Consider the following 11,339-nt stretch of genomic DNA (forward strand, 5'->3'; position numbering starts at 1 on the left):
TAACTTTAGGAAAATTTAGGTTTTACAAAGAACTGAGTTAAAAAAATTAGATTTCTTATCAAACCCTAAATTTTTAAAATTTAAAAAAAGATAAAATAAGTAACTAAAATGAAAACTTATTAAAATTGAGACTAAAATGAGTGTAAAATATGACAATGGCTAAAATTAAAACTTATTAAAGTTCGGAAAAGGAGGATTCCTTTAACCTCATCCATCTCAACGACTCTTGACCTCCGAACAAACAAATTTTCAGAAAAGTACCATAAATAATGAAGAAAAGGATGGTTTTAACCTGAGATGAGTGAGAGATAGCCGAACGAGATAGATGTTTTAATTTTCAAAAACCGATGAGTGATTTTCTGATGTGGAGATAATGGGTGAGGATAGGGCAAACATTGGGGGGTTTGGGAGATGGGGAAAGTAGACAGTTTTTTAGGGACGTAGAAGGGGTAAAAATGTAAAATATCTAAACTAAATAATATAGTTTGGTATTCGGTCGAATTATTCGAGTTATTCGAATTTAATTCGACTCAAACTCAAAATTCGAGAAAAAAATGAATTGATTCGATTAACTCGATTTAAATAATTCAAAATTTAAATTTTTTTCAATTTTTTCAAGTAAAATCAAATTTTACTAAAAAAAATCAGACAAATTAAGAAAAAAAACATATATAAAAAGCAGACATTAAACAACAAGAAGGTCAACATTATTCCATTCACCAAATAATATTCAATGCTCAAATTTCAGTGTCACAGACTGTAATTGATTAAGAAAATAAATAAATAAATAAACATGGAGACAGAAGAAGGGAAGATTGAAGAGAAGAGCAACTATTTGCCAGCCGTGACCGGGTAGCCAATTCCATGCCTTCTTGTCGGAAAAACCACAAATAATAAGCTGCAAACGAGCCCAACTCCAACCGGTGCAATGTTCAAAACCTCCTCAGTTTCATGTTTAGGTGTCGGATAGAAACAGTTCAACACATTCTTGTCTCTCAAAGCCACAACACCAAACACAAGCACAGACAAAACAGCGTGAACTCCATCCATAAACTTGATCCTATACTTGCTCAAATCCGGTAAGTCAGACTCTTTAGAATCGGGATAGTCAAACAGGAACATCCCTTTGAATGTGGCGAAACCGTAATATACTTGACCGTCGGATGACTTGACGCTGTCGGTGAAGGAAGCGAGGAAACATGAAAGAGCGAGGAGGAGGAGGAGGAGGAGCGTCATGGAGCGGGTGGCGGCATCACACGAACCGTTGTTGGTGAAAGTTGGCACTAAGAGTTGGAAAGCTAGGAGGGTACCTGTAGGAAGAAGGTTGGCTAAGTTTGCGGTGCTTGCTAAGGTCTGTGAGATCGCCCGCTGAGATAAAGTCGGCGGCCTTGGTTGGGGTTTTGGTCTTTCACTCTCGGTGGTGCTGCTTATTGTTGGTGGTTCTGATTGAGATGTTTGCTTGGAAATCACAGCTCTCCGCCTCAGAGACGCTTCCGACATCGCCGGAAATCAATAAATTCACTAGATTTTCGATGTAAAATGGTCGCGGCGGCGGTTGTGACGACGGGATACTGCGCAAAGTATTTGTTAAGCTAAAGGTTGTTGTTGCTTAAAAGTTGAAGAAAGCCTTGGGGTTGTTGCTTGAATGTTTTTTTGCTCAGAAATATTGGTTGTTTCCACGGAATTTCCTGTTAGTTGTTTAACAGCCTATATAGACATTACGAGTTGGCATACTTAAATTAAGGTTAAAATTTATTCTAGATCCCTGTACTTTTCTTATATTTAGACTTTAGTCCTTACTTTTATATTAAAGAATTTTCATATTTAAAAATGCAAATTCATTTATTAATACAATTAATTTTTTATTAAGTTTAGGTTCACTTCAACATTATTTCTTTAGTTACACTAATAAATTTAACAAAATTAATAATTAAGTTTAAATTTTGAAAACTGAATCTTAAAATAAAAATATAAGGACTAAATTCTGAAATTACAAAATTGCATAGATTTTTAACATATATTAACCGTAAATCAATTTCATGAAATTAGTTGCTTGATATCAGATGATAAAGAAGCTTATGCCTTATGGTACACGTCTATATGCTTCCGGATAAGTTCTTTTGATTAGGTAGGCTTTGTTTAGTTAATAATTTTTGTTTAATTTTAAAATAGAAAGTTAATTTGATTTAAAAAAAAGAAATTCAAGTCAAACTATTTAATAGTGTAAATATTAACCAAGACATCATATTTAGAGAGAGGTGAGATCAGTTGCATTCCATCAATTTTGAATCATTTATCATAATTCAATTCGGTTTAATTCTTTTATATTATTTTTATTTTGATTTTATTTTAAATGAGTGAACTTTGTTTTATTATTTTGGATATTATTTAATAAACTTTAAAAATATTTTATAAATAATCAATATATTAAACTTTCCAGGTTGAAAGAGATAAATTGAACAAGTATAGCCGCCCCTATTAGGATGTAATATTAAACCTAAATTGGGGTTATTCGTTAAGAACTACGGTAGAGCAGTTTATGAATGTCTATGCGGCGGGTTTGATTTTACCAAAGATGATAAGAATGTGAACTCCCAACCATTTATGCACAGAGACCGTTTCTTATTTTGTGCCCTAACATTTAGGGTAAACTACATTGATAGTCGTCAAGCTAATAGTAGAGTCATCTAATTATAAAAAATTACAAAATTTAATCATTAGCATTTACACATTGTATAATTTAGTCTTTTTTTTGTAATTTTACTTTTTTTTTTATTGTGACCCTTACACTGAATAAGTTTTAAAAAAATAAATTTATCTGCTCAATTTGATCGAGGATATACACCAAAAATTGAAACATCTAAAAACCAATATCATAATTTTCATATTTTCCTGTTCTTTTTTCTTGATACTTCAATCCTCTATCATTAGGTTGAAAACTTGGTCCTCGTCGGCTGACTCCTCACCGGTTTAATAAGATTTTGTTATTACTGTTTCAGGTGAACACAAAGAATCTCGACACTTGTCCCTTTGCAATATCGTCCCTGCGTTTGACTTCGTGAAAAAATGGAGAATAACAACAAGAAACAAAGTCAGCTAAATTTTGAAAAATGCCCAGTTCAATTTATTGAAAATAAAAAAATTACCCACATCATTAATTCAACTAAATTTTAAGTCCAAACCTATTAATTTTTAGGGATAAATTCCAAAATTATACATAAACTTTTATTTAATGTGTAATTTGATACATGAACTTTAGTTTTGATTCAATCATACACATTTAAAGAAATAAATACATCAATTTATTTTTATATTAGATAAATATAATTATATGCATATACAATATATAAACATAAATGATGCTATATCAATAACTATATTAATAATTTGTGAGAATTTAATTAAATCAAAATTCCATGTCTAAAATTACACATTAAACTAAAATTAATCTATAATTTTAAAATTTATCTTTCTTCTTTTAAGATTGCTTCATCAATGGAGGCTCAAACTAGTAGAAGATGAGTTAATTGTCATGATGTTAAGTTTTCAACCATATGAAGTTTTAAGAAAGCAATATATTTGGAGATTATCTAGTTTAATATTTTTAATTCCTAATTTATATATTGTGTGTTGAAAATGTTTTTTTTCATGTAAAAAGATAACATAAGGTAATGTGTAAATGTTGGGGGCTAAATTTGTTATTATGCCGATTTTAAAAGCTGTTGCGCTATCTTTTGTTAGTCATTTAATACCCGGTGATCAAGAAAGAAAAAAAAAGTTGAATAGTTGGATGGCCAAAAAAAAAACTCACTGATAGTTGACGGGTTTTTTACAAAAATAATATAAAAAAATAAAAAATTACCAAAATGTTATAACTTTTTTTTATTTACCAAAGTATATATAATTTTTTTATTTACCAAAATATATCAAAAAAACTAAAAAACAAAAAAAAAATAAAAAAACAAAAAAAAACCTGAACCGATTTGACAACTCCCTGGGTGGAGGGAAGCAGGTTGGCGGCACCAAACAAGGGAAGCAGGTTGACGGCACCAATTGAGGCAACTCTGTTGGCGGCACCACCCTTGAATTTAAGGGTGGTCAGTTGGTGGGGGGAAGAAGGAGAGGGGAAGAAGAAGAAAGAAAGGAAGAAAGAAAAGAAGGAAAAGGAAAGGAGAGGAAAGAAAGAAAAGAAGGAAAGAAAAGGAAAGGGAGGAAAGAAAGAAAAATAAGGAAAGAAAAGGAAAGGAGAAGAAAAAAAAAAAGAAAGAAGAAGAAGAGGAAGGAAGGAAAAAAGAAAATAAGGTAATTTTATTATTAATTTAAGATTTTGTAATATTTGTGTGTTAAAAATAATGTTAAGTACATTTTACGTATTTTATTATTTTATTTAGGATATATAATTTTGAGATATATTTAGCATAAAAAATTCATGGTATGTACATTATATGTTGATTAGGAATTTTTTATGAAATTGACTTAGGATGTTGAAATTAGTTTTGTTAGGAAAATAACATTAAAAGTAAAATGATAAAGAAATATATTTAAGAAAACATAAAATACGAAAAGAAAAAACGAAAATTATATATTCACGAAAGTAAGAAAATGCGAAAAAATTATATCTTTAATAAATTTTAAACATAATGCACTGAAAAAGTATAAAATTGTAAAATTTAAAATGACGATATTTTTAAAATAATAAAATGCGGAGAGAAAAATACGAACAAATGGCCAAAATAATAGTGTATTACTAACTTTTAAAAAATTGAGAAATAGTTAATACAAATATTTTAAAAAATGTAATGAAATAATATAAAGTAATAAAATAAAAATAAAAATATTTTTATTGAAAGTAATAAAATCGGGAAAAATACGAGCAAATGGCGTGGATAAGGATTTTTTCTTACACCAAATAAAAACCCGTTTTAGTATTTTTTATTTTGTAAATAAAAATATATAATATTTTGGTATTTTTAATATTTTATTATTTTGTAATGTTTTATTATGGGTTTTATACAAAATAATATAAAAATAAAAATTATCAAAATATTATAATTTTTTTATTTACCAAAATATATATAATTTTTTATTTACCAAAATATATAAAAAAACTAAAAAAACAAAAAAATAAAAACAAAAAAACACATTAAATTAATAAATTAATTTTACACTAAATACACTAAATAATACGAGTAAATGGCAGGGATAATGGTTTTTTTACACTAAATTAATTTTAAAAACACACTAAATTAATAAATTTAAAACATTATGTAAAATTATAAAATTAGAAATGAAGATATTTTTTAAAGTAATAAAATGCGGAGAAAAAAATACGAACAAATGGCCAAAGTAAGAGTTTTTTACTAATTTTTTTTCAACTTGCAGGCATCGCAATGGTTTTATTGATTAGCACCAAAAGCCACATATCTGATGCGGTTAATAACGCGGTATGATTTATTATTTATTAATCACGGGTTCTATTTATTTAAAAAGGAAAAACGTACAAAGAAATAATGTTATCGTAAAATTTTTCTGTAATTTAACACTATCAGGACTCGTACCGAGTTTTAAGGGGCCGTGTGAGTGTTTTGAAGAATACTCCGGATGCACGGTTGATGCCATACTTAGAGCTAGCGGATTTGGGTCCAGAGTACGATCCGTGACAAACCGCCTTGCGCTTTGATTTATTATCTGCGCTAGTGGAGCGGTGGCGCCCGGAGACCCACACTTTTCATTTTCTGTGCGGGGAGTGCACGGTGACCTTGGAGGATGTAGCGTTGCAGCTTGGGCTCCCAATTGACGGGAGTCCCGTAACGGGATTATCTGCATTTACCGATCCGGATGCACTTTGCTATCAGCTTCTAGGAGACTCACCAGGGGACGGTGAGTCATATTTTTCGGGCTTACAATTTACATGGCTGAAAGCCAAGTATGGACAATTATCAGCGATAGCCACTGAATGCGAGTTAATGTGCGCTCATCGAGCGCACATCATGCATATCATAGGGGGAGAAATCATGCCTGATGCAAACAACGACAAGGTGCATTTGATGTACTTGCCCCTGTTAGCTGACTTGTCCAGTGTTAGCTCCTATAGCTGGGGCTCAGCCGTGCTAGCAGTCTTGTATCGAGAGCTTTGTCGGGCGACAGATCCGAAAGTTCGCGACATGGGCGGATGCCTCGCACTGCTGCAGTCCTGGGCGTTGTATCGGATGCCATTTTTGGCATCGGTTAGACACCAACCGTATGTTTATCCACTGCTGAACAGGTGATAAAATATAACTTCTCATTATTTGTAGTCATAATATATTGACTAATGTTACCAACTCTAAACCCTATATTTGTTTTTTGTAGGTGGAGTGCTCGTCCGGGTATTGGGAAGTCGTACAATGTCTCGTTATACCGCCTCATGATTAAACAGTATGCCCGGGATGGGGTAAGATGCTATTCTAATATTCATGCTATTCTAATATTCATGACATCTTACTTTCTATATCTTACGCACACGTTATGGCTAATTATAACCATGTTATTAATCATGCAGTTTATATGGACGCCGTACCGAACCCCAGAAATTACAGCCGTGGTACTCTCGTCTGCGTACGTGCATTCGTACATATGGTGCACTAACGCACCAATTATAAATTTCAACATGGTCGAGTGGTATCACGTGTAACACCCCTTACCCGTATCCGTCGCCGGAATAGGATACGAGGTATTACCAGATTTTACTGATTTTTTTTAAACTCAATATAACCCCTTTATAAATATCTAATCCTCCCTGCAAATTTTAAACCGAGACCAAGCCAACACAACCAATCCATTTCAACATATTTTCAAGATAGATTTATTGTATTCATAAGATAATCTCATCACATGCCAAAACTAAAATTTGTTAGCCATACCAATGGCTAACCATACATTCATTCCACATTAACATCTACTTCACTAGCTTATACATGTCATTGATTTCCAAAATAAGTTTCTTTATGTACCGAGATCTTGACGTTGATAGTGTGATGCTTCTCCGACCAAATCCGACCTCCGAGCTCTTAACACTACAAAACAGGGGAAAAAGAAACAGGATAAGCACTTTGTGCTTAGTAAGCTCATGTAACAAGAATTATACTTACCTAATATTTTCCATACAATGTAATAAACATTCATACACCCATTCCATACATTATTCCTCTATCATGCACAAACTCAACATTCAAATTAGTCCAATAATTTCCATGTATCAATAATTTATACCATGATTGATGAGCTCATCAATTTCATGATTTCCATTCCCTTGTTATTTTTCCATATTTATCCCGTTGAGCTACTTGAAATTTCGATGGATTTTCAGGGGTACACCTAAGTGTACAAATCCGGGTCCGTCAATTCATATTCATGTGCGCACATTTCCATTCCAGAGAGCACACTCATGAACCTCATCCTTAAATGGATTACCACCAAAGCTAAATCTCAGAATATAAACTCATAGAGTATTGTCGGATTACCAGTCCAAAGCTAAAATCGCAACGACAATTACTCTAATGAGCTTGGATCCAATTACTACCAAAGCTAAATTCAGACCTTAATTCGGATTACCCGTCCGGCTAAATCCATTTTCCACATATTCTTCGGAGGGCTATATCGAATAGGATCACCCGTCCGGCTAGGTCCTTTTACCGTCAATTCCTTTTCAGAGATCCATCGAATTTTCCTTTCATTCAACCGGGATTTATTTCCTCTTTTCATCAAGTATATCAATACTTCATCAATTATCATACAATAAACATACAACTCATATTCACAACAATAACAAACATTTCAAGCATTTAAGAATATAATTCAAGTTACACGAACTTACCTCGACACTTGTTCGTAACCAAAAATCTACTAATCCCGAACTTTTTCTTTTCCTCGATCTTGCTTCGTATTTGAATTTTCTGGATCTAAATAAATAAATTTAATCATTAATCTAATACTTTTCATGTTCATATGTGATATTTTCTATAATTCCATTATTATTTGTAGTGCATTCAAAGCTGTCTCATTGAGTCACAGTCACTAAATTATTTATATCTTGAGCTACGGAACTCCAAATCAAGATACGTTAATTTTCCCTGAAACTAGACTCACATATATTCTTACCATAAAATTTTCAGAATTTTTGGATTAGCCAATAAGTACAGTTTATTCTTTAAAGTTTCCCCTATTTCACTGTTCGACAGTTCCGACCTCTCTTCACTAAAAATTAATTATCTCATAGTAAAGAATTTGGATGATGTTTCGATTTGTTTCTTCTGAAAATAGACTCATTAAGGATTCTAACCATATAAATTATAACTCATAATAATTTTTGTACAATTTTTAATGATTTTACAAAATCAGAACAGGGGAACCTGAATTCATTCTGACCTTGTCTCACAAAATCTATTATATCTCATGATTTACAATTCCATTTCTTACACCATTTCTTTTATAAGAAACTAGACTCAATAAGCTTTAATTTCATATTTTATTCATCCTCTAAATCGATCTCTACAATTTTTGGTGATTTTTCAAAGTTAGAGTACTGCTACTGTCCAAAACTGTTTTAGTGTATGATGTTAATTACCATTTTTCCCTAAACTTTCAATAAATGATAATTTCATCCCTGCTCAATTAACCTCTCAATTGAGCTGATTTTTCTCAATTAACACTTTATCCCATCACTTTAGACTACTTTATAACCTTTGTAAATCAGAATTTCAGCACTAGACTTTGATTCCAAACATTTTCACAATTAGGTCCTACAAATCAATTTCTATTGAAATTACCTAATAAAATCATCTCACAAACAAATTAAAGCTTCAATTTCATCCTATTTCATCATAAAATTCCAGCACATATTCATAGCAACTTTCAAATTCATTCATAAAATCAAAAACTAATGAATTTAGTAATAGGACCTAGTTGTAAAAGTCTTAGAAATACAAAAATTACAAGAAAAAGGCAAGGATTAACTCACTTGGTGCAAAAATTATGAAAAAACAGCTTGAAGAAACCCTTAGGACGTTTTTGGCTGATGGGAATGCAGAAAAATAAAGAGGAATCTAGATAATTCCACTTTAGTCCTAACTTTTAAAGCAAATTTTGCAATATTCCAATTTTACCCTTAAGCCGCCCAAAATATCTCCTTTTTGGGTTATTTTCAATTTATGTCCCTCTTCATTTAACAATTGAGCTATTAATCCTTCTAGTAACTTTTACACCTTTTTCAATTTAGTCCTTTTCACTTAATTGACTACCCAAACATTAAAATTTTCTAACGAAATTTTAATACCATATTACTAACACTTCATAAATATTTCTAAAAAATATTTTTGACTCGGTTTTACGAGATTGAAGTCTCGATACCTTATTTTTACCCAATTTCTTCTATAATTTCTTTTTCTAACTAACCACTAAATCGGTAAAATTTTTCTATCGATATTTTCATACGATTTTCCTATCATACCAATATTCATGCAAAAATATTAAAATAAATTTGTCTTTAAATCGGATTTGTGGTTACGAAACCACTATTCCGATAACTTTGAATTTGGGCCATTAAAACTATTAAAATAAATTTGTCTTTAAATCGGATTTGTGGTTACGAAACCACTATTCCGATATCTTTGAATTTGGGCCATTACAACTCTCTCCCCTTTAAGGATTTTCGTCCTCGAAAATCTTACCAGTAAAGAGGTTTGGATATTGTTTCCTCATTGCCTCCTCCGGTTCCCATATCGCTTCCTCTATCCCGTGCTTTTACCATAATACTTCCACCAAATTTATCTTTTTATTTCTAAGCTCCTTTGTTTCTCGTGCCAATATCTTGACCGGTTCTTCATTGTAAGTCATATCCGGCTGAATTTCCACTTCTGTCGGAGAAATAACATGTGAAGGATCTGATTGATACCGTCGTAGCATAGACACATGAAAAACATTATGAATTCTATCGAGTTCTGATGGTAATGCCAATCGATAAGCGACCGGTCCAATTCTTTCTATGATTTCATATGGCCCGATAAATCTTGGACTCAATTTACCCTTTCGACCGAATCGGAGAACTTTCTTCCAAGGAGACACTTTTAAGAATACCTTATCACCCACCTGAAATTCAATTTCTTTTCGTTTAAGATCAGCATATGACTTCTGACGATCGGAAGCTGCTTTTAGACTATCTCGAATTACCTTGACTTTTTCTTCTGTTTCCCGGATCAAATCAACCCCATGCATCTTCTTTTCACTAAACTCTGTCCAATATAACAGTGTTCTACATTTTCTACCATACAAAGCTTCATACGGAGCCATTTTAATATCGGATCGATAATCGTTATTATAAGCAAATTCAATCAAAGGTAGATACTTCTCCCAATTACCTTCAAACTCTAATATACAACATCGGAGGATATCTTCCAGTACCTGAATTACACGCTCAGATTGGCCATCTGTCTGAGGATGAAATGCAGTGCTGAAATACAACTGAGTACCTAAGGCTTCTTGCAATTTGTCCCAGAAACGAGATGTAAATCGAGGATCTCTATCTGATATAATAGAGATTGGCACTCCATGTAGCCTGACAATCTCAGATATATACAGTTCAACCAATTTATCTAGAGAATAATCCATACGTACCGGGATAAAATGTGCTGATTTTGTTAATCGATCAATGATCACCCAAATGGCATCTTTCTTTTTCGGTGACCATGGTAATCCTGACACAAAATCCATTATAATTCTTTCCCATTTCCATTCTGGTATAGTAATTGGCTGGAGCAATCCAGAAGGTACCTGATGTTCAGCTTTGACCTGTTGACATATCAGACATCTTGATACAAACTCAGAAATATCACGTTTCATACCAGGCCACCAGTACATCTTCTTCAAATCATTATACATTTTATTACCTCCCGGATGTACGGACATAATACCACTGTGTGCCTCCTGTAAAATCTTCAGATAAGCTCAATTCTTGGTACACATACTCTACCTCTGAATAATAAACAACCATCAGTCCCAATCTGAAATTCTGAATCATTACCTGACTCACATTGTACCCGTTTAGCCTGTAGCTTCTCATCATTTTTCTAAGCTTCATATATTTGTTGTAAAAATGTTGGTTTAATTCTCAACTCAGCTACGACTGAACCATCATCAACCAAAGACAATTGGGCATTCATAGCTCGCAAAGCAAACAGAGATTTTCGGCTTAGAGCATCAGCTACAACATTAGCCTTACCTGGATGGTAATCAATAACCAAATCATAGTCTTTTATCAATTCAAGCCACCTACGCTGTCTCAAATTCAAATCTTTCTGTGTCAT

At 32.4% G+C, this 11,339-nt stretch overlaps 2 protein-coding genes across 2 annotated transcripts; one reads left to right on the forward strand and one right to left on the reverse strand.

Annotated features, from left to right (window-relative positions):
- Positions 1-685: 685 nt before the first annotated feature.
- On the reverse strand, positions 686-1,693 carry LOC105786099 (protein DMP3). The gene has a single exon (XM_012612378.2). It carries the CDS (start codon positions 1,498-1,500, stop codon positions 832-834), a length of 669 nt encoding a protein of 222 aa, XP_012467832.1. The 5' UTR covers positions 1,501-1,693; the 3' UTR covers positions 686-831.
- Positions 1,694-5,390: 3,697 nt separating this feature from the next.
- LOC128035301 (serine/threonine-protein phosphatase 7 long form homolog) lies at positions 5,391-6,673 on the forward strand. The gene is made up of 4 exons (XM_052624704.1): positions 5,391-5,444; positions 5,766-6,265; positions 6,352-6,433; positions 6,542-6,673. Exons 1-4 carry the CDS (start codon positions 5,391-5,393, stop codon positions 6,671-6,673), a joined length of 768 nt encoding a protein of 255 aa, XP_052480664.1.
- The last annotated feature ends 4,666 nt before the right edge of the window (positions 6,674-11,339 follow it).

Source organism: Gossypium raimondii, chromosome 1 (assembly GCF_025698545.1).
Source record: "Gossypium raimondii isolate GPD5lz chromosome 1, ASM2569854v1, whole genome shotgun sequence".
NCBI lineage: Eukaryota > Viridiplantae > Streptophyta > Magnoliopsida > Malvales > Malvaceae > Gossypium > Gossypium raimondii.

What these genes read in the sequence shown, in the direction of transcription:
- LOC105786099 (XM_012612378.2), bottom strand. Translation starts at nt 1,500, where the DNA reads ATGTCGGAAGCGTCTCTGAGGCGGAGAGCTGTGATTTCCAAGCAAACA.
- LOC128035301 (XM_052624704.1), top strand. Translation starts at nt 5,391, where the DNA reads ATGGTTTTATTGATTAGCACCAAAAGCCACATATCTGATGCGGTTAAT. An exon ending in CTGATGCGGTTAATAACGCG is followed by an intron (nt 5,445 to 5,765) that starts GTATGATTTATT and finishes GTGACCTTGGAG; the next exon opens with GATGTAGCGTTGCAGCTTGG. An exon ending in GTTTATCCACTGCTGAACAG is followed by an intron (nt 6,266 to 6,351) that starts GTGATAAAATAT and finishes TGTTTTTTGTAG; the next exon opens with GTGGAGTGCTCGTCCGGGTA.